This window comes from Orcinus orca, chromosome 8, assembly GCF_937001465.1.
Source record: "Orcinus orca chromosome 8, mOrcOrc1.1, whole genome shotgun sequence".
NCBI lineage: Eukaryota > Metazoa > Chordata > Mammalia > Artiodactyla > Delphinidae > Orcinus > Orcinus orca.
Genome location: NC_064566.1, coordinates 52,343,388 through 52,367,774, shown reverse-complemented (window position 1 = coordinate 52,367,774; position 24,387 = coordinate 52,343,388). Strand labels below are relative to the sequence as shown.

The window sequence follows — 24,387 nt, the reverse complement described above, 5'->3', positions numbered from 1 at the left end:
TCAAGAGCAAGACTGTCCTTTGCATCTTTATATCCATGACTTTGCACAGGGTTGGCACAAGTTCGAAGCTCAGGAAATATCTGTCAAATGGAACAAAAAGGACAAACAGCACAGCCTTCGGTCATCAGCTTCACCAGTCAAGCACAATGGCAACTTTCCATCTTAGTTTGTCTGTTTGTAATATCATAGCAATTAATTAAGCAGCTTTAATCTCTTAAGGGCATTTTTCTTTAAGAGGAAATGAACAAAACACACAGAAAGCATTCATCACCAATGCTTCCTCCAGGCAAAAATTTAAAGATTAAATTTTAAAAAATAAATGAAGCCACTTAAAAAAGGTTTTCCCGGGAAGCTTCAGCCAAGAAGCCTTCTAAAAAGAGGCAATTACATGAAAGGGGCCAGGGGCTAGATACATAATCCCCAGATCTGACATTAACCCAACAGGCCCAGGTGACTTCTTTCAGCAGATACAATCAACGGATCACGAACATGTTCCCAAAGTATCTTTCCCACTTGATAAAAAAAGGGCTGAGAGCCCCCTTCTTAGGGCATTACATTTCTTGGATTACCCATCAGAATGACCTCTACCCTCCAACCTCTCATAACTTCCCCTTTAATAAGAAAAAACACAGAAAGCATATACACAAGGAACAGAGTTAGAAGAACATGGGAAATTTCTATGGTGAATCAGAGTCCAGTGACTTGTGAGAAATGTTTGTTTTCTGAGATAGTGTATCTTTCATTCTAGCTCACAAACCCTCCCCATCGTTTTCCTTCGTCTTTTTCTCCAAAGAATTCACGTCAACAACTCCATTTGTGACCAACTTCACAATCAAGCAACAGGAGAGGGAAATTTTCCAGAAAGAAGTGTTCAGGTTTTAGTTAAGTATGGGAAGCATCTTAAAATACAGATAATACCTTAGTGGTTTTACCCTCCTCCAAAGCCAAGAAGATTAAAGATTAAGCCTCCTCCCTCCTTAACCTAAACTGCTTTGTCTATATTTGAAGGACTGCTGCTCAGCTGGAAGTTTGGAAACTACAACTGTCAGTACCATTCGAGGTTCCACAGTAGGTTGGTCAGTAAGCTGGATCCAGCTGTTGGAATATTTGCCTAACAAGAAATTTTCACTCTGCACCTGATGCTAAAACTTGTTGCTACTGCTAAGCAATTTCTTAAAATGAAAGTATTATTTTGGGGAAATATTTAAAATATATATCTTTTCTATTAAAAATATTTATCTTTTTTCCAAAAACAAAAATCAGTTCCAACTGGAGTGTTGTTTTTCAAATGATTGAAGATATAGAAAAAGGTGACAAGTGGAAAAATAAGTGTCTTTGCTACTACCAATGAGACTAGCCTTCCAATAACATTTACTAAGATCGAAACGGAACTCCATGAAATGGCAGTAACTGATGTCTTCTCTGAGGGCATTTAGTAAGTCACCCTCCCTGTCTCTACAAACCAGTGCCAGCTCTTCTATCTTGGGCACCAATATGCCCTCCAGCAGCCTTTGGAGGGCGTATGTTGCTGGTAGGACCTAAAACTGAAGTGGTATGAATATAAAGTACTGATGTACATTTTCTAAACAAACATCTGCACGTGTGCACGCACAAACACACAGAACACAGAATACATACATTCAGGTAAGTGACACTCCCCACCAAAGTAGTCACTGAGGAGGTTCCACATATCTCAGTGATTGCCAAAATACTTCAGACATCTCTGGAACTCCTCTTTGGGAACTGTTTATGAGCTGCCCAAGAAAACTGCTCTGACTGCTTTACAGATGCACCTCATTTCTGACTCCAAGCCCTAGGTAACCTACCTTCTCTTCCAGAAGCTTCAAATAGCTTCTGACTAGTTTCAAACTAAAATTCTCTTTCCTATAACCCCAAAGATGAAAGATTTGCCGAGAAGAAGGGAGGCAAATCTGAGAAGAAGCAAAAGTAGGTGATATAGTAAATCCTTTGTGATCTTGATAAGTGAGTCGTTCTGGATCTTAGCTTCTGCCTTAGTAAGAGGAGGAAGTTGGAATAGATGACCATTAACGTCCTTTGCAGTTCGAACATTAGATGTCTAGATGTCTCTAGACTTTGAGGACAGTTCCAGAGATGTTTTCACCAATGGCAACATCATTGGAAAAACTATGCAGCATCCTGCTGAGGCCACCTGAGGGGAACAACATACATTGGGATATATAAGATCTGAAAGGTTTGTTAAAATGCCAGTCACATGACTTTATAGTAACAGCTCATACATGCATAGGGAATGCCAGGCCACCTGAGATTCCCTAAAATCGTATCTTAATCCCTACTTTCAATGAGCCCAGATGGGCAGAAGCACCAAGCACCACCAGAGATGCAAAAGACACATGGTGTCAGCTGCTAAGGAAAATAAACCCCAAAGGTCCATGGGACTGAATTTACCAGCTGTATCCAGCTAGATTCCTTGTTTCCACAGTAGGGAGTTTCAGTACTGTTCTTGCCTGACTTCTGGGCAAATTTTCTGGATTTTAGATCAACACTGCAGATAACTCTTGGCCATATGGAGAGTAACAATGAAGTCCAATTGTAGTTTATCTAACAGAGTGGAACCCCAGGAAAACAGAAGGCTGTACACTGTAGGGATGGGGATAATTGCACAGTATATGTTTACACTTCCAGTCAATCTCAATTATCTGCATGTGGGTTTTGCACAATCAGCATTCAAAGCCCAGCTTGCTTTCTCTAGGCTCCCCTGGTACGTCCTTGGATCGCTGTCCATTATGGCAACCTCTTTAAGTGTGGAAAATCCATGGGATTTGTCGTTGGGAGACCCAGCAGTCAGTCTGGGCTATGCCCTTAGTAGTTGAGAGAAACTGAACATCTGCACTGCAGTTTCATCATCTAAAAATGGGACTAATACCACTTACATGTTAGGTCTCCTGAAAAGACCAAATTAAACAATGACTATGAATGTGGTCTGTCAACTATATAGCATTAATCAAATGTTATTTTTTAAACAAGGAATGTAAATTAACTTTTGTAGAAGCATAAAAACTGATTTAATTAGGAATATTTACTTGCGGCAAGGGTAAGAAGGGGGAACATAATCTTTATGGATCTGCCAAAGAACTACACTGTTCCACTTCTTTGAAAAAAGATGGAACTAATTTTTATCTGCATGGCTGATTTAAAACAACACCTGCTGAAAGAAGTCAGGAGGTCTGTCAGTTTGAGAAGGTGTCCCCTTTTCCTCTACCATTTCTAACCCCGGCCATTGTGCTCCTGAATCTCACCCCAAGCAGGGGCTGCCAGATTTGGCCCAGACGCCCTAAGGGGTGGGTCACTTAGGGAGTGAGGAGCGCTTCTGGCCCGGGTCACAGGGGGGCAGAGATGCAGCTTCCTTGGCTATATATACTACAAAGGCCCGAGACCTCTCAGAATCATGCTAGACAGTGTTTTGCCATTAAAAGAAACCCAAAGTGAGAACATTCATTTCTTCAGGGTAAATGATCAAGCCCAAAGACCTCTGAAAAATAGGTAACGCTGCTCGTCAGGTGCTACTTGGCCCCAGCCATGCTACTGGACCGCAAGAGGTACTGATCCATGCTTCCTTTTCGCCGACTCACAGTCCACCTCTCATTGTCAAACATGCGCTGCAGCTGCAGAGCGAGCTGCCGGTCCTCTTCCTCTTGCTGCAATTTCTGCTCCATCTCTCGCAGTACTGGGTCTGCTGGGGCCAGACCCACCTCACCACTTTGTCGCAGTTTCTTAAGGGAGCCATTTTGTTCCAAGTGCTTGGTCTTACAGCGTCTTTTCCTGCCCCGACGCAAGGAAGGAAGTGGCTCCTCACCTAGGCTGTCTGCCAGAACACCATTAGGCAGATCAAAATGATTCACTGTCTTCAGCTGTTTCTTTGTTTTGAGGACCCCGCCCAAAACACTGTTTTTAGGTAGCACTGAACTAACTGCTGAGATTTTCATAGCTGTTGTTATACAGGTTTTATCTAACTTGGCATCTGGGGATGACCCTGACCCTTCAAACTGCTCTCTCTCCAAAGAAGTCCCACTGGCTCCCACTTTGAGTTCTGAAGAACAGCAGGTTTCTAATGGGATCTCAGTGCTCCTTTTACTGTCACTGCCCTGCTCTGCTTTTGTCTGGCTAACAGAGGGGAAATAATCAAGGTCAGTGGGGGTAGGTCCTGTATACTCAGAGAGTACTTGCCCACTGGACAGTCTTGTATTTAAAGCCAGAAGTGGCTTCTCCTTGCTAGAATGGGTAACTTCAGTGACGAGTAAGTCTTCCCCTGTTTCTGGAGCCAGGGAGGTGAGGGTGGCTTTCGAAAGGGTCTTTTTGATCTGCCGCTCCTGAAAGATCTGTTCCCACTTTTTGAGGATCCGTGGACTGGCCTCATAAGAAGTCTGCTTCTGCAGGCTTCTGTTTAGGTTGCGGGGTGTTGATTTGATGATGAGGGGACTCAGTACACGGCCATCAGGGAGTCTCTTGGGAGGAGTACATGGTGAGCAGACAATGGGCTTGAAATGGTTTAGTTCTTCGGAGATGCTGTCGTTGCTCTCAGGGCTGATGGAGCGCTCTGGCTTATGCAGGGAAGCCAAGGATGAGAGGGAGCTGAAGGGCAGACGCTTTTCAATGGTTAAGTCAGGGGCTGAGAGGCAGCGGTTGTTTTGGGTGGACAAGAGGACACCAATGATAGGGTTGGAGGCTGGGGTCATGGTTGTGACCTGAAAGAGATTTAAAAGATTACAGATACATACATATATATACATATTTTTTTTTCTTCGTAATTCCTTCTTGATGGTAGAGGGATAGAGAGGAAAAGGGTAAGAAAAGGGATAAAGGGTCATATGAGCCTAAGAAATGTGGAAAATCCCTAACCTAGAATGCACCCACCATTTGCAGAAATTCCTACATACTTGAAACAATTAATGAAATTGAAAATTCTGGGTAAAAAAAACTCATCCAGAACTTTTAAGAAGGTTCTTCTAGTGGCCCTCATTCCACTCGTCTGGCTACTAATTCAAACTCTCTTCCTTCACATCTATTTTATAAAATTCTCCAACATAATTAGTATGCCTAGGACCCATTCTGCCTCTTCTCATCTAGAACAGTTTCTCCTGTGGCCGTGCGCAGGATGGGACTGGAGAGCCCCGGAAGCCTGTGTCTGAGGTCTACCTTGGCTTTGCTGGTTGGGGCTGCTCTCAGTCTGCCCTTCACTCTGTCCTGACCAGTGTCACTGCAGCTCTGACTCCTTTCCATCTTGGAATTTAGGTTCCTAAAAGAGAATAAATAAAAGACAAGTAGTTAAAAGTAGCCCATGATTGCTAAGGAAAAAGAATGACAATCTCTTCTGTGCTTTCAAAGCCACACAGCTACAATAGAAAATGAATTCATTTATTAACAAAATACATTCTAAGAACAAATCCTGTCCAAAGAGAGAGGGAGTTCTCCAGAGAGGACATCTGGTTTAAGCCTTTGTTTCCAAACTCAGATCCTGCCTAAGTAACGCAAGACCAATGGCTATTTCACTCATGCTTAGAGAGATGTAGGGACACCTCACCTTCCTTAATAGGGTGGACACAGTATTAAATCACCTTTACAAACAATACATTTTTTTCCTTTGATTAGGCCCAAACCTCTCCTCAAGCAATCTAAATCAGCCATGAAACAAGTATTTAAGTACTTATAAAATGCATAGCAATGCACTAGATTCCTATGCAAGGAGTAAAAATTAAATATAGTCTCTCCCTTAATCCATTACATTTGAGCTTCCAGAGGCCTACATCCTTTGGAATTAAGGTTTCAAGAACACATGACTTCTCTTTTTTTGTCTTACGCATGCATTACATTATGACTTTACAATGCAAACCAAAAACCAAAGTACCTGTATTATAACATAAATCTTACTGTGTAAGAATTATGTACAGATGACTGTCACCTGCCCCAGAGACTGTAAGTAGGGATTCTTGACTATCTTATTACTCACCTTTGTTTTCTACTCTCCAACTCTTGCCTAATACATGTCTGGTGAGACTAATGCTTTTACAAATGTTTGCAAGAGATATTTTACCTGTGATACAACTCTACTCTATAAGCATTTAACAAACGCTTACTATACGCCAGTCACTGATGAGCACTATCTGGGCGCTGGAAATACAGAAAAGAATGAGGTACAGTCTAGGTCTTCAAGGAATCAAGAGTCCAGTGAAGCAGACAAATAATTCAATACAATACAGTGAAATGGTACAACAAAAAAATGATGCCTAAGAATGGCATAAAAGAGAGAGTTATTAATTACCTGGGATGGAGTGAGAGCAGGGTCGTAAAAGCCTTCCTACGGCATATGTATTTTGAAGGATAAATAAGAATTTGCCAGAAGGCAAGATGGACACATAGCCATGTAGAGGATCCCAAACAGAAATTATTTCCTTGAGTGATTCTATTTAGCTCTGGAATGGAATAATCATATCTACTCTTTGGAGCAAAAGATTTAAAATTTTACTATGCCAGATTAGTTCAGAGAAAACTTATAAAGGAGGCAATAAGGTACATTCCCAGAGTTCCTCTCCTCTCCCTACATCTCTAGTGAAGGCCTAGCCTACCTATTCCAGCATTTCTGTGTTATTCCTCCCATTCAAACCCCTCTCATCCTATGTCTCATAGCCACATCACCTTGCTAGATGGCTCCAATTTGATGAACTAATCTATGCTATGGTATTAATAGGAGAAAATGATGGCCAACCTGTATCACATGTTTGCATTTTACCAAAAAAATTCAACACTGAACCAAAAAATAAAAATAATGTGAGAGTTGTACCATCTGGTGGGAGGTATATTTTGGAGCAAGAAGGAAACTTCAACATTACCCTATAAAGGCAGCTGCTTACAAGTCAGCTTGGTTTGTATTTTACCTAGAATAATACTGAAATTCATTTGCATTCCCAGAACTCACAAAAACTGTCAGTGGTGCAAGTTACCCAAAAGTAAACTGTACAGTATATTAAAATGCTGGGGTGAATAACATTTACTTTGGGTCAAGAGGAATGGATATAGAGCTGAAAGAGACAGCATTACTATGTCAAATATGTGACTTGTTTCGCATGATTCCATTGGAGAAACAAGTACAAACTTAAAGGAAAAGGTTTCCTGATCAACATAAGAAAGAACTTTATAACTTTCAATAGTAAGAGCAGTTCAATGATATCTGCCTTGGGAAGTACTAAGCTCCATGTCATTAGAGGTGTTCAAACTGAGGCTGGATCTACACTTTAACAAACATTCCAAAATTTAAAATTAGCTTAATATATATACTTTTCTTTTTTTTTCGCGGTATGTGGGCCTCTCACTGTTGTGGCTTCTCCCGTTGCAGAGCACAGGCTCTGGATGCGCAGGCTCAGCGGCCATGGCTCACGGGCCCAGCCGCTCCGCGGCATGTTGGATCTTCCCAGACCAGGGCACGAACCCGCGTCCCCTGCATCGGCAGGCGGACTCTCAACCACTGAGCCACCAGGGAAGCCCAATGTATATACTTTTTAAAAAACAGGCTATGCATCCATTTTGTCAGCAATAACAGTCAAATTTAAAGACACTGGCGACATGCCCAAGTTATCTGATGTACAAACGACAACTACTTGTTGCTGGGGAGAACTTCTTAACATGCCCTCTAAACTCTGTTTTGGTGAAAGAAAAGGCCCAGGGAAGAAACTCACACTTGCAGCACTCAAGCACACAACAAGGACACCTAAATAGTTTCTGACAATCTAAAATCTTTTGGGTAAACCTCAGTATGGCTGAAACCATCACTGTCTCTTCCATTCATTTGATTAGCAGACTATACTGAGCACCAACTCTGTGCAAAGCACTTGAGACAGGTTGATGAAAAGATAATTTTGACCTACAGAAGCATCCAGTCACTGAAGTTCACCACAACATACCACAAAGGGGCTTTAGAGAGCAGTAATTATACAACTAAACTCTTCAAGTGTTTTCTTTTAAAAGTTTCATAGTTTTATCTCTTACAATTAGGTATCTAAACCAGTTTGATTCAATTTTTGTACATGGTGTGAAGTTGGAGTCCAACTTCATTCTTTAGCATGTGGATATCAAGTAGTCTCAGCACCATATGTGAAGAGACTCTTCTTTCCTCCACTGAATGGTCTTGGCACCATTACTGACAATCAACTGACCATAGATGTATGGGTTTATTTCTGGACTCTCAATTCTATTCCACTGATTGATATATCTTTCCTTATTTCAGAACCATACTATTGATTTCTGTAGCTTTGCAGTAAGTTTTGAAATCAGGAAGTGTGAGTCCTCCACCTTTGTTCTTTTTCAGGATTGTTTTAGCTATTTGGGATCCTTTGCAATTCCATATGTGAATTTCAGGGTCAGCTTATTCATTTCTGTGAAAAAAGAGATTGCAATTTAAATACGTATTGTAATGAATGTGTAAAAAACAAATTGGGAAGTATTGCCATATTAACAATATTAAGTCTTCTAATCCATGAGCACAGAAAATCTTTTCATTTCTTAATGTTTTTAATTTCTTTCAACAATGTTTTCTAGTTTTTAGTGTACGTGTCTTGCACCTCCTTGGTTAAATGTATTCATAACTATTCTGAGTTTTTGGTTTTTTTGTTTTTTGAATTTTATTTATTTTTTTATACAGCAGGTTCTTATTAGTCATCAATTTTATACACATCAGTGTATATATGTCAATCCCAATTGCCCAATTCATCACACCATCACTCCCACCACCCCCCGTCGCTTTCTCCCCTTGGTGTCCATACGTTTGTTCTCTACATCTGTGTTTCTATTTCTGCCCTGCAAACTGGTTCATCTGTACCATTTTTCTAGGTTCCACATATATGTGCTAATATACAATATTTGTTTTTCTCTTTCTGGCTTACTTCACTCTGAATGACAGTCTCTATATCAATCCACGTCTCTACAAATGACCCAATTTCATTCTTTTTTATGGCTGAGTAATATTCCATTGTATATATGTACCACATCTTCTTTATCCATTCGCCTGTCAATGGGCATTTAGGTTGCTTCCATGACCTGGCTATTGTAAATAGTGCTGCAATGAACATTAGGGTGCATGTGTCTTTTTGAATTATAGTTTTCTCTGTGTATAGGCCCAGTAGTGGGATTGCTGGATCATATGGTAATTCAATTTTTCATTTTTTAAGGAAACTCCATACTGTTCTCCATAGTGGCTGTATCAATTTACACCCACCAACAGTGCAAGAGGGTTCCCTTTTCTCCACACCCTCTCCAGCATTTGTTGTTTGTAGATTTTCTGATGATGCCCATTCTAACTGGTGTGAGGTGATGCCTCATTGTAGTTTTGATTTGCATTTCTCTAATAATTAGTGATGTTGAGCAGCTTTTTATGTGCTTCTTGGCCAACTGTATGTCTTCTTTGGAGAAATGTCTACTTAGGTCTTCTGCCCATTTTTGGATTGGGTTGCTTGTTTTTCTAATATTGACGTGCATGAGCTGTTTATATATTTTGGAGATTAATCCTTTGTCCATTGATTCATTTGCAAATATTTTCTCCCATTCTGAGGGTTGTCTTTTCGTCTTGTTTATGGTTTCCTTTGCTGTGCAAAAGCTTTGAAGTTTCATTAGGTCCCATTTGTTTATTTCTGTTTTTATTTCCATTTCTCTAGGAGATGGATCAAAAAAGACCTTGTTGGGATTTATGTCAAAGAGTGTTCTTCCTATGTTTTCCTCTAAGAATTTTATAGGGTCCAGTCTTACATTTAGGTCTCTAATCCATTCTGAGTTTATTTTTGTGTATGGTGTTAGTGAGTGTTCTAATTTCATTCTTTTACATGTAGCTGTCCAGTTTTCCCAGAACCACTTATTGAAGAGACTGTCTTTTCTCCATTGTATATCCTTGCCTCCTTTGTCATATTAGTTGAGCATAGGTGTGTGGCTTTATCTCTGGGCTTTCTATCCTGTTCCATTGATCTATGTTTCTGTTTTTGTGCCAGTACCTTATTGTCTTGATTACTATAGTTTTGTAGTATAGTCTGAAGTCAGGAAGTCTGATCCCTCCAGCTCCGTTTTTTTCCCTCATGACTGCTTTGGCTATTTGGGGTCTTTTGTGTTTCCATACAAATTTTAAGATTTTTTTGCTCTAGTTCCGTAAAAAATGCCATTGGTAATTTGATAGGGATTGCATTGAATCTGTAGATTGCTTTGGACAGTATAGTCATTATCACAATATTGATTCTTCCAATCTAAGAACATGGTATATCTCTCCATCAGCTGGTATCATCTTTAATTTCTTTCATCAGTGTCTTATACTTTTCTGCATACAGGTCTTTTGTCTCCCTAGGTAGGTCTATTCCTAGGTATTTTATTCTCTTTGTTGCAATGGTAAATGGGAGTGTTTCCTGAATTTCTCGTTCAGATTTTTCATCATTAGTGTATAGGAATGCAAGAGATTTCTGTCCATTAATTTTGTATCCTGAAACTTTACCAAATTCACTGATTAGCTCTAGTAGTTTCCTGGTGGCTTCTTTAGGATTCTCTATGTATAGTATCGTGTCATCTGCAAACAGTGACAGTTTTACTTCTTCTTTTCCAATTTGTATTCCTTTTATTTCTTTTTCTTCTCTGATTGCTGTGGTTAGGACTTCCAAAACTATGTTGAATAAGCGTGGCGAGAGTGGACATCCTTGTCTTGTTCCTGATCTTAGACGAAATGCTTTCCGTTTTTCACCATTGAGAATGATGTTTGCTGTGGGTTTGTCGTATATGGCCTTTATTATGTTGAGGTAGGTTCCCTCTATGCCCATTTTCTGGAGTTTTTATCATAAATGGGTGTTGAATTTTGTCAAGAGCTTTTTCTGCATCTATTGAGATGATCATATGGTTTTTGTTCTTCAATTTGTTAATATGGTTTATCACACAGATTGATTTACATATATTGAAGAATCCTTGCATCCCTGGGATAAATCCCACTTGATCATGGTGTATGATCCTTTTAATGTGTTGTTGGATTCTGTTTGCTAGCATTTTGTTGAGGATTTTTGCATCTATATTCATCAGTGATATTGGTCTGTAATTTTCTTTTTTTTTGTAGTATGTTTGTCTGGTTTTGGTATCAGGGTGATGGTGGCCTTATAGAATGAGTTGGAAGTGTTCCTTCCTCCACAGTTTTTTGGAAGAGTTTGAGAAGGATGGGTGTTAGCTATTCTCTAAATGTTTGATAGAATTCACCTTTGAAGCCATCTGGTCCTGGACTTTTGTTTGTTGGAAGATTTTTAATCACAGTTTCAATTTCATTACTTGTGATTGGTCTGTTCATATTTCCTATTTCTTCCTCGTTCAGTCTTAGAAGGTTATACCTTTCTAAGAATTTGTCCATTTCTTCCAGGTTGTCCATTTTATTGGCATAGAGTTGCTTGTAGTAGTCTCTTAGGATGCTTTGTATTTCTGTGGTGTCTGTTGTAACTTCTCCCTTTTCATTTCTAATTTTATTAATTTGAGTCCTCTCCCTCTTTTTCTTGATGAGTCTGGCTAATGTTTTATTCATTTTGTTTATCTTCTCAAAGAACTAGGTTTTAGTTGTATTGATCTTTGCTATTGTTTTCTTTGTTTCTATTTCATTTATTTCTGCTCTGATCTTTATAATTTCTTTCCTTCTGCTAACTTTGGGTTTTGTTTGTTCTTCTTTCTCTATGTCCTTTAGGTGTAAGGTTAGAGTGTTTATTTGAGATTTTTCTTGTTTCTTGAGGTAGGGTTGTATAGCTATAAACTTCCCTCTTAGAACTGCTTTTGCTGCATCCCATAGGTTTTGGATTGTCGTGTTTTCATTGTCATTTGTCTCTAGGTATGTTTTGATTTCCTCTTTGATTTCTTCATTGATCTCCTGGTTATTTAGTAACGTATTGTTTAGCCTCCATGTGTTTGTGTTTTTTATCTTTTTTTCCCCTGTAATTCATTTCTAATCCCATACCATTGTGGTCAGAAAAGATACTTGATATGATTTCAATTTTCTTAAATTTACTGTGGCTTGATCTGTGACCCAAGATGTGATCTATCCTGGAGAATGTTCTGTGCGCACTTGAGAAGAAAGTGTAATCTGCTGTTTTGGGATCGAATGTCCTATGAACATCAATTAAATCTATCTGGTCTATTGTGTCATTTAAAGCTTCTGTTGCCTTATTTATCTTCATTTTGGATGATATGTCCAATGGTGTAAGTGAGGTGTTAAAGTCCCCCACTATTATTGTGTTACTGTCAATTTCCTCTTTTAGAGCTGTTAGCAGTTGCCTTATGTATTGAGGTGCTCCTATGTTGGGTGCATATATATTTATAATTGTTATATCTTCTTCTTGGATTGATCCCTTGATCATTATGTAGTGTCCTTCCTTGTCTCTTGTAACATTCTTTATTTTAAAGTCTATTTTATCTGATATGAGTATTGCTACTCCATCTTTCTTTTGATTTCCATTTGCATGGAATATCTTTTTCCATCCCCTCACTTTCAGTCTGTATGTGTCCCTACGTCTGAAGTGGGTCTCTTGTAGACAGCAAATATATGGGTCTTGTTTTTGTAACCATTCAGCAATCTCTGTCTTTTGGTTGGAACATTTAATCCATTCACGTTTAAGGTAATTTTTGATATGTATGTTCCTATGACCATTTTCTTAATTGTTTTGGGTTTGTTTTTATAGCTTCTTTTCTTCTCTTGTGTTTCCCACTTAGAGAAGTTTCTTTAGCATTTGTTGTAGAGCTGGTTTGGAGTTGCTCAATTCTCTTAGCTTTTGCTTGTCTGTAAAGCTTTTGATTTCTCCATCAAATCTGAATGAGATTCTTGCTGGGTAGAGTAATCTTGGTTGTAGGTTCTTCCCTTTCATCACTTTAAGTATATCACGCCACTCCCTTCTGGCTTGTAGAGTTTCTGCTGAGAAATCAGCTGTTAACCTTATGGGAGTTCCCTTGTATGTTATTTGTCATTTTTCCTTTGCTGCTTTGAATAATTTGTCTTTAATTTTTGCCAATTTGATTGCTATGTGTCTTGACATGTTTCTCCTTGGGTTTATCCTGTATGGGACTCTCTGCACTTCCTGGACTTGGGTGGCTATTTCCTTTCCCATGTTAGGGAAGTTTTCGACTATAACCTCTTCAAATATTTTCTCGGGTTCTTTCTCTCTCTCTTCTCCTTCTGGGACCCCTATAATGCGAATGTTGTTGCGTTTAATGTTGTCCTAGAGGTCTCTTAGGCTGTCTTCATTTCTTTTCATTCTTTTTTCTTTATTCTGTTCCGCAGAATAAATTTTTTCTTTATTCTGTTCCGCAGCAGTGAATTCCACTATTCTGTCTGCCAGGTCACTTATCCTTTCTTCTGCCTCAGTTATTCTGCTATTGATTCCTTCTAGTGTAGTTTTCTAGTGTAGTTATTGTATTGTTCATCTGTTTGTTCTTTAATTCTTCTAGGTCTTTTTTAAACATTTCTTGCATCTTCTCGATCTTTGCCTCCATTCTTTTTCCGACGTCCTGGATCATCTTCACTATCATTATTCTGAATTGTTTTTCTGGAAGGTTGCCTATCTCCATTTCATTTAGTTTTTTTTCTGGGGTTTTATCTTGTTCCTTCAGCTGGTACATAGCCCTCTGCATTTTCATCTTGTCTATCTTTCTGTGAATGTGGTGTTTGTTCCACAGGCTGCAGGACTGTAGTTCTTCTTGCTTCTGCTGTCTGCCCTCTGGTGGATGAGGCTATCTAAGAGGCTTGTGCAAGTCCACTCTATGACTTTTGATTGGAGGAGAATTTAATCCATTTACATTTAGAGTGATTATTGATAAGTAAGGATTTACTAATGCCATCTTAGTCATTGTTTCCTAGCTGTTTTGTAGTTCTCTTGTGCCTTAATCCCTCTCTTGTGGCCTTCCTTTGTGAACTGGTGATTTTCTATAGAGGTATGCTTTGATTCCCTTTTTATTTTATGTGAATCCACTGTAGGTTTTTGCTTTTTGGCTATCATGAGGCTTACATAAAACATCTTATAGATATAAGAGTCTATTTTATGCTTGATAACAACTTAACTTCGATTGCATACAAAACTTTACCCTTTTACTCTCCTCCATTTTGTTTCTAATGTCACAAAACACTTGATGTCTTTTTATATTGTCGTCATTAACAAATTAGTTTAGCTATCATTTTTAATACTCTTGTCCTTTTAACATTTATACTAGAGTTAAGTGGTTAACATATCACCTTGTTAACATTATTAAAGTATTCTTAATTTGACTATATACTTACCTTTACCAGAGTGTTTTATATTTTCATATCTTTTCATGTTACTAATTAGTATAATTTTGTTTCAGCCTGAAGAACTCCTTTCAGCATTTCTTGTAAGGCAGGTCTAGTGGTGATGAACTCCCTCAGCTTTTGTGTGTCTGGGAAAGTCTTTACCTCTCCTTCATATATGAAGTACAACTTTACTAGATAGAGTATTTCGGCTGGCAGGTTTTTTTTTTTTTTCCTTTCAGTGCTCTGAATATATCATCCTACTCCTCTGGACTGTATCATTTCTGTTGAGAATTCTACTGATAGCCTTATGTGAGTTCCCCTGTAAGTTATAATCCTTTTCTCTTGCTGCTTTTAAGATGCTCACTTTGTCTTTTATATTTGACAGTTTTATCATAATGTGTCTGTTGAGCCATACCTTGTATGCCTGTAAGCCCTGTACTTGCCCAGCCTCAAGATGGAAGAAAGAGCCCAGAGTAAGCAACAGAGACATCAATAGTTTAATGGGATTAAACAGGGATCTCACATGTCTGAAGCAAGGTCCTGGAGTGACACTCCACTGTGTGCAGCAGACAGTGGGCAAGACATGGCAGTGGTCTTCACTACCAGGGGGAGAGGAAGGTTACCAGTTATAGGGGGAATTGATGTCAGCTTGGCTCATCAGTTACCAGGGCACGAGCAGAGGAGCACGCCCCTTACTGCCCCTTTGATAAGCTATCATGGTGGAGATGTTCTGATCTAAAGATTAGAACAATCACTAGATGGGGAGGGGGGAGGGGGTACAAGTATATAGGCATTTACTGATTAGGCGCTATGATTAAGAGGGAAGGTCAGTTATGTGAGTAGGGTGTAGGTGAAGCAGGGACTAGTTGAGCAGGGGATGTACAGACAGCAAGAGAACAGCCATCTTGGGCGGCCTGATAATACAGTGTCTTGGAGAGAATGGCTTTAAGTTGAGTTTGTTTGGTGACCTATGAGCTTCACAAACTTAGATATCCAAATCTCTCCCCAGATTTGGGACGTTCTCAGCTCTTATTAATTAATTTATTTATTTTTACATCTTTATTGGAGTATAATTGCTTTACAGTGTTGTGTTAGTTTCTACTGTACAACAAAGAGAATCAGCTATACATATACATATATCCCCATATCTTGTAGCTCACTGAGCTTCCTTAAAACAGCTAATTTGAAGTCTTTGTTGGATAAATCACAGACCTCCATGTTTTTTGGGATCCAACACTGGAAGACTGTTGTGATCTTTTGATGCTGTCATGCTTCCTTGATTTTTCATGTTCCTTGACATTTTGCATTGCTGTCCTCACATTGAAGTAGCAGTCACCTCCTCCGAACTTTACTAACTGCCTTCAGGAGAGAAAAACCTTCCAACAGCTCTGGTAGGGATGCTGGTATTTTCTCAGATCTTCTATGGATACACCAGCTCCTTGCTTTCTCCCTCTGTGGCAAAATTCTCAAGCTTGTATGCCTTCTCTTGATCCTCCAACATACCCGGCCGAAAGCTGACAGCCTCCATTTTGTTTTCCCAAGGGTGGCAGTAAAGCTCATTTGTGGTCTCTCCCTTGCCCACAGATTCTAGCTGGCTTTCTACACATGCTTACTGGCCATATGCCAAAACTCGCTCACTGCCACTGGGAGCATGCACAGGGAACTGGCCACAGAGTGGAAGCATGTGTGAATGAGGCATGTGGAGCGATGGGAGTGCCCATGGGCCAGTTGGGAGGATCCATAGGTGAGGCTTCCCCAGTGACTTGTGGGTGGAGTCTGTAATGTAGTTAGTAAGATCCTCATCCCTTTAATGCCCTCTGAGAGCCCTATCTGCTGCTTTCCCAGACTCTTCCTTCCCCTAGGTCTGTAGATCATAATTCAATACTCTGGTTGAGGCAGGAGAGAAATGGGCTTCCTATAAAGTTGGAGAAGCCAGGTGTTCACTCACACTCTCTTACTTTCTCCCACAGGGGCAATCACCAGCCAGGAAAATCTCTCTTGAACCTGAGTTCTGCTTCCCTGGGGTAGGGGTGATGCAGGTTAAGTCAAAGTGTTTCTCTTATCCTCTCTAATATATCAAAGCTTGTACTTTTTTTCCTCCAATGGTGTGCTGGAATATAGATTCATAAAGGATATTGGCCTGTAGTTTTCTTTTCTTGTGATGTCTGCATATGGCTTTGGTATCAGGGTAATACTGGCTTCAAAGAATGAATGAATCGGGAAGTATTCACTCCTCTTCTAATTTTTGAAAGAGTTTGAGAAACATTCATGTTGATTCTTTTTTAAATGTTTGGTAGTTACACCAGTGAAGCCATCTGGTCCTGGGCTTTTCTTTGCCAGATGTTTTTTGATTACTGGTTCAACCTTTTCACTTGTTATAGGTCTATTCAGATTTTCATTTTCTTCTTGAATCAGTTAGGTATTTTGTCTCTAGCCAGGTATACAGTATTATTCAAGTCTTCTATATCCTTTGTTTATCTTTCATCTGTATAGTCTACCCATCATTGAAAGTGGGTGTTAAAGTCTCCAACTATTAATATTAAAATGTCTATTATTCCCCTTAATTTTGTCAGTTTTTGCTTCACATATCTTATGGACCCATAATTAGGTGTACATGTGTTTACAGCTGTTATATCTTCTTTGCGGACTGACCCTTTTAGAATTATACAGTGCCTCTCTTTGTCTCTTGTAATAATAAAGTCTACGTTGTCTCATATTGTATAGCTATTCTAGTTCTCTTTTGGTCACTGTTTACATTTTTCACTTTCAACCTACTTCTGTCTCTGGATCTAAAGTGAGTCTCATCATATATTTGGACTATACTGTTTTTAAATCCATTCTGCCAATCTCTGCCTTTTAATTGGAGAGTTTAATTCATTTACATTTAATGTAATTACTGATAAGGAAGGACTTCTGCAATTTTTCTATTTATTTTCTATATGTCTTGTACCTTTTTGTTCCACAATGTCTACATTAACGCCTTCTTTTGTGTTAGATATCTCCTACTGTACCATTTTGATTTCCTTCTTATTTCTTTAACTATGTATGTTTTAGTTATTTTCTTAGTGGTTGCCCTGGGGAATTACAATTAACATCGTAATTGAAAACAATATATTTCAAATTAATACCAACTCAATTTCAATAGCATACATAAACTTCGTTCCTATATAACTATATTCCCCCAATGTTGTTATTGTCACATGAAGAGTCACAAAAATCATGAATGTGAAAATATCGTGTAAACCATCAATATAATATATAGATATTATTATTGTAGTATTTGGTCAGGTTAAGAGACTTCAATGCTGGCTGAGAATCATCAGCAGTAAACTTGATAATGTTCCTAAGATTTAAGAGCTCAAACAATACCTTTGCTAAAAAATAGAGGAAGTAACTACTCCTCCCATCTTTGTGCACATCCATTTCTATATTCCTAAACCCTCACACAGTGCCTGGCACATAGTGGATATATTCAATAAATTTCTTATAAGTGAATAAAAATATATACAGAAATGCCTACGACATTCTTAAGGAAAGGAAAGAAAACTTCATCATTTATTAGGACTCTATTATCTGTCAGGCATTGTGTGTTTTAAATATACTGTACCTCATTTAATCCATATAGAAACCCTATAAATCAGCATCTTCAATTTACAGACAAAGAACTGAAGGAAGTGATTTTTCCAGGTCACATAGCTGAAGCCAAAGTTTAAACCTGTATCTCCAAGACTCTAAGGCCTGTGCTCTTTCTACCACAGCATACTGATATTACATTCTACTCTACTCTGCCACAGAATAGACCCAGCACGTCTAGAGAAGTTCTCTCTTCCAAACACATAATGAAGTCATAAACAAGAGACAGCAGCATTGTCTGAAAGGCAACTAGCTTAAAATTTCCACTGCCAAGGGACCAGATGGTTTCTGGGATTTCTAGTTAAGCTAAAAATACCCACAACCACAATGCATCTGACTTACAAACAAAGAAAAGGAGGAGCAGCCAGTATAAACATGCAGCTGGAAAGCCAGAAGATTTAATGCTTATAAAGCACTGCTTAAAGGGTTTTCAAATGGTATTACATGATATAAAACATTAGACAGCTCATGTTATTAACTGCTCACTCATCACTCTCTCTGTCTCTCACATACCCATACCACATTAGTTTTTTAATCAAACTCTCAGGTCTGGCAGAGCTGAGTTCCACCAAGAGGCTGAAGGTCAGAGAGGATCCTCCTCCCAGCCCCTAGCCTGGGTGTGTGAGGCCTCCCACCCCCACACACGTACTTGAATAAAAGCAGCAGCTTCCTTAGGCCTAGCTGTAGCTGCCACGCACCCAGAAATGGGTAAGATTTTGTTACAATCCTTCCCTTGTATATTTATTGTTGGGTTATCTGCCTTGTGTATACTAGCATTCTTTCTTTCTTTTTTTTTTTTTACTAACTAACTTACTTATTTATTTATTTATTTATTTATGGCTGCATTGGGTCTTCGTTTCGGTGCACGGGCTTCTTATTGCGGTGACTTCTCTTGTTGCAGATCACGGGCTCTAGGCGGGCGGGCTTCAGTAGTTGTGGCACACGGGCTTCAGTACTTGTGGCTCATGGGCTCTAGAGCACAGGCTCAGTAGTTGTGGCACACAGGCTTAGTTACTCCACGGCATGTGGGATCTTCCCGGACCAGGGCTCGAACCCATGTCCGCTGCATTGGCTGGTCGATTCTTAACCACTGTGCCACCAGGGAAGTCCCTCTTTCTTTTTTTAAAGTGTAAAATTTAATGGTTTTTAGTATATTCACAGAGTTATTTAACCATCACAATTTTAAAACGTTTCCATCACCTCATAAAGAAACCTCATACCCTTTAGCTCTTACTCCTAAACCCTGCCTTCTCCTCCAGCCCTAAGCAACCACTTATCTACTTTCTGTCTCTACATATTTGCCTATTCTGGACATGCACTAGTATTTGTTTGCTGATGGATAGGAACATTGTTTCCACAGCTGTATTTCAAAAGGCCTAGAGTAATGCAAAAGGATTTGAGTCCCCTCAAACAAGAGGATAACTGGACAGCTTCTTACCCACCTCTGTACAATCTTGTATTATTTTAGAACAAGACAGGGTATAAATTATTTAAACAAACAGAAGGAAGGAAGCTTTCTGCTGTAAAGGTAGATCATTTCAAGACAAAGAGCTTAAGCACAGAGCCTTCTGTCACAGGGTTCTGACAATGGTTTGCTAGAAAGAGCATAGGTTTGGAGTCAAGAGAGACCTGAGTTCCAATTCCATCTCTGTCACCCTACTCAGGTGAGAAGTTCTGGGGTGAGTTACTTAACCTCTTTGAACTGCATTCTCCTCAGCTGAAAAATGAGAATGTTATAAATCTTATAGGATTAATGTAAGAACTAAAGGAAATGAGGTATGTAAAGTACTGAACATGGCAGGAAGCCCTGGGAAAAAGCTAGTTCCCTGATGCTACCCTTCACCATCCTGCCAGACCCCTCTGAAAACCACCAGTATATTCCTACTTTAGTATGGCAGAGAGATTACTGACACCTCTAAAACCTGCTCCTTAAATTCCACATCACTTCTCCTTAAGCTATCTTCCTTTTCCATCCATACTCCATACTCTTAACAAGATTTGTCCTCTTAACCAGCTCATCCACTTGATTTGCTTCTATTCTTTTATCCCTCCCCCCCACCCCCCCCCCACACACACACACGCTCACACACACACACACACGACCTGCCCCAGGCCATCATCAAGCCTTGTGGTTTCTTTTAAATCACTACCTCATTTTTCTCTCATAGTCTCCTTTCCCTCGTGGTTACTGTTTAGACTATTCCCCACACATAACTTGCTAAGTCTAATTCTGAGATTTTTACAGAACTCACTAACTGCCCCTTACCCTTTCCTTTTCATGCCCTGGTCACATTTCCTCCACCTTTTAAAACCCTGCTCTAAGCCACTTCTAGACACTTCAGTTTTAGAGGCGAAAAGAGTCTTAAGAAATCATTCAGGGAAATTGCCCAGCAATAGGTAGGGCATAACAACTTGCATTTTACATAAATGATACAGAAGGAGGTCAACTGATTTTACTCAAGCTCACACCACTAATTCCCTAAAACTCCCTAGACTGGCTTCTCCACCCTCATCTCTCTGGTTTGCCTCCTTTCATCAATTCTAAAGCTAGCCCTCCAGGGCTTCCCTGGTGGCGCAGCGGTTCAGAATCCGCCTGCCAATGCAGGAAACGCAGGTTCAAGCCCTGGTCCAGTAAGATCGCACATGCCGCGAAGCAACTAAGCCTGCGTGCCACAACTACTGAGCCTGTGCTCTAGAGCCTGCGAGCCACAATTACTGAAGCCTGCGTGCCTAGAGCCCACGCTCTGCAACAGGAGAAGCCACTGCGATGAGAAGTCCATGCGCCACAAGGAAGAGTAGCCCCCGCTCGCTGCAACTAGAGAAAGCCCGTGCACAGCAACGAAAACCCAACACAGCCAAAAATAAAATAATTAAAAAATAATAAAGCTAGTCCTCCAGTATCACATCATTTATGTGTCTGGTATCTGTCCGCTGAAAGCATCTATATTTTCATTCGTTCATTTTAAAAAAGAGGAACAAGTATGCATATTTTAATTCACTCCAACACTGGCTGGGCATGCAGTTAATATGACCGAGTCTGCAGTCAGTCTCTGTCTCTATCTCTCCTTACACACACACCTTAGAGGAAGCATAGACACTTCAGGTCTCTTTTGCTGCACCCGACTCTGAACCACAGACCCAGGCTTAAAGTATTTGGACATTAGAAAACAATATAATGTAGTTAATTTCTACTTAATTAAGGCTTAATTATTACTCAGTGTAACACAGATTTTTCTTTTACAGAATATATAAAAAGGATCCTCATAAGCTACTGTTAATGTATTAAAGAGCTAAAGACAACTTTATAGTATAAAAGCTTTATCAATGTGGTCATTAGACTCCCCCTAAATCCCATATTAATCCTATGGAATCTAGTCTAAACAACAGCCACCAGCCAATCTGTTTCCTCCACAGCTCCCAGAGTCCTCCCTCCTACAGACTCTGCAAGTTTGACAATTCTGAAAAAGCCCCCTTTAACCTACCCAAGGGCACCAAGACCTATCTCATTAAACATTCCACAAGTATTTATTGAGCCTCTATTATGTGCCAGGCACTGTACTAAGTACTGTGAATACAATGGTCAACAAGACTTTTGTCCCTGCTTGCAAAGGATTTAAAGCCTAGTGGGAAAATGGGCAGAGGCAGCATAGTGATCTATAAGAAAGTCATGGGGGACAAAAGGGTATAGTGGAAAGAGCCAAGAAATCTCAGTTCTAACTCATTGTCCTACTACTCTAGCAGTCTAAGATTTGGCAAGCCATGGTCTCTCGCTGAGCTTTAGTCTTCTCACCCATAAAACAAAGGAATTAGATAAAACAATATTTAAGATCCTTTTCAGTTCTAAGAGTTCTAAAAGAAGATAACAAAATAGCAGCAGCTATACTCACTGAAGGCTTATCATATGCCAGTAATCTCACTAGGCACCGTTTACTTAAGATACAGTTTTATACAGAATGGCAGTACTGGCATTACTGCATCGCCTTCTTTTCTTTATTTTTTAAACTGGAAGGAGGATAGATGGTTTGATTATATTTCTTTTTATGGTTATACCCTATTCCCAAGAAGAATTTTAAGTGACTTACAGTAAAAATACATAAAGAATGAGCGTTAATAGAGAATAAAGACCACATTAAGTAATAAATATGAGAAGAGTATGCCAAAAATTATTTCTTTAATTATATGCCATGTTGGAAGGTCATGATGACTGAATTGAAAACTCTGTCTTAATTCTAAACTTCCTGACAGCCAAAGCAAAGAGGAAAACACAACTGAACGTGTAGCTCTTAGAAAAGACACTAGCTCAACAGAGAAAGTTTTTCCAGACTGAGTTTTTAGAATAACTTGCAACCACGTTTTTTGTTTGATTCTTCTAGTGGTGAAGAGGGCATGAGGAATGAGGGGAAATAAATGTAAACAAATAAACAAACCAGTTTTTCAGATATTTAAAATAAAAGCCTAACTTTATAATTATATATCTTATGGTTCAAGTTAATTCTTTTCAATTCACATATATTTTATAATTTACTTAGAAATGACCTTGGGTTAACTATTACTCTATCTGCCTATCTGGAAGAAGTTTCATTTTCAAAGGGCTATAGAACTTTATTAATAGTGCTGCAAAACATTCTTTGCTTTGAATGTTTCAAATGAAAATAGACTGAGCTACTGGCAAGACTCAGCCAGAATCTATTGATGGATTCCTTCCAAAATAACCATCCTATCAGGACTACTCACTCTTAACTCCATGCTTTTGGGCTTAAGAAAGAAAAGTTTATAAAGTAGATAAGTAAAATAAATGCAGATTAATTTGATTTAAATACAGATGTAAAAAACTTTAAAGCTTTTACAGATGAACTCTCTTTAGGAAACAAACTTGCAGAGAAAAACCTATTCTTCTGTTATTGCTTAACAGACAGAAAAAAAATGCATTTGAAATATCCCAAAACTGTTAACAATGCTAATTCTTTTTTTCTTGTGGTAAAATATATATAACATGAAAGTTACCATTTTAACCATTTTAAGTTTACAGGCACATCGCTATGCAACCATCACCATGCTAATTCTTTTTTAATATATCCATATGCCTCATCTCATTGTCAGCACTAACAACTTCATATTGTTTTCCTAAATATCATTTAGAATTGAAACTTAATATTTTCTTAACTAAGAAGTAAAACATGTTGACTAAATAAGAGATGCAATTCACAGTATTACCATAATAAATTTTCCAACCTAAAGTTTCCATGACATCAGCAAACTATTTCCTAAAAAGATAACCCTACCAACCAAATCCAATTAATTTTTTTAAAAACTGTACTAATAACTGAACTCAGCCCACAACCTTGGATATTTGGAAAAAATAAATGCTGAAATCCATATATGTATAACACTCATTGCAACATTTCTTAACAATAACATGTTAAGTAAATATTTTCTTATAAATTAATCCCATTGTGACTCAACGATACATACTAAGGGCAAGGATGGGCCAAGGAGCAGGAAAAGAAGATATACCACACATATTCCAGAGCCACACATAATCAAAAGCACACCCCTCTGTATAGACTTTACATTTTGCCCTTTAGAGAAGAATTTTCTAAGTTCCTTGGTAGGCATTTCTAAGTAACAACATATTAACCTTCTACCCACTTTAAAAGAATGAATTACAGGGGTAGAGACTGGAATTGGTAATAAGTAGTTCACCTATCCAGTGTCCACTCCAATTAACTGGGGCAATTTGGCCTTGGCATCATATTTGGGTTTTAATAAAATTTTCCTTTTTCCCAAGTAATTTCAAATGAAGAGATATTAACTAACTAATCACAGACTGCCTAAAGCAACATTTATTTGTTTCAGGGGATATTTATGGTGACTTGATTGGAATTAATATGATCTTCTCTTTTCAGTAGATCCCTCTAATAAACATTAAGATACACCCGCTATAAATGGGGAAAAATCCACATACACATTCAGAAGCTGACGATTCTTAGTCAAGCAATCTTGAAATTTTTAACTTTACAGGGCATCTATAGTTCAAGCTCATATGCATAAAGCAAGAGTTTCATCATCACCATAAAAGGTTAAGTACACTGGCTTACATCTTACGTATTGGGTTCTCATTTCATCAGTCAAGCTACAGTGGCTACAATCCAGTGGCCATTCAACAAATGTCAAATGAGTGAATAAACTGTTTAGGAAAGGGCCTTCCTGGAAGGAGTTACCATCACCCAGAGAAGGGGAGGCATTTAAGAGGAGAGGTTTAGCGAATTTTACTCACAGAAATAACAGGAAATGCTCAATATTCTGTAATAACCTATATGGGAAAAGAATCTGAAAAAGAATGAATATATGTATATGTATAACTGAATCACTTTTCTGTACACCTGAAACTAACACAACATTGTAAATCAACTATACTCAATAAAATTTAAAAAAGAAAAAGAACAGGAAAATCAGAACATATACCAAAAGGA

At 38.8% G+C, this 24,387-nt stretch overlaps 1 protein-coding gene across 1 annotated transcript in view; it reads right to left on the bottom strand.

Moving 5' to 3' along the window:
- The window catches only part of RNF169 (ring finger protein 169), an 86,086-nt gene continuing 61,699 nt past the window's right edge, over nt 1–24,387 (bottom strand). Inside the window, exons 5-6 of the mRNA XM_004279793.4 lie at nt 5,176–5,275; nt 1–4,724 (exon numbers count right to left, since the gene is read on the bottom strand). Of these exons, the coding sequence (XP_004279841.1) occupies nt 3,543–4,724; nt 5,176–5,275 (1,282 nt within the window). The 3' untranslated portion in view covers nt 1–3,542. The remainder of the gene's footprint in view (nt 4,725–5,175; nt 5,276–24,387) is intronic.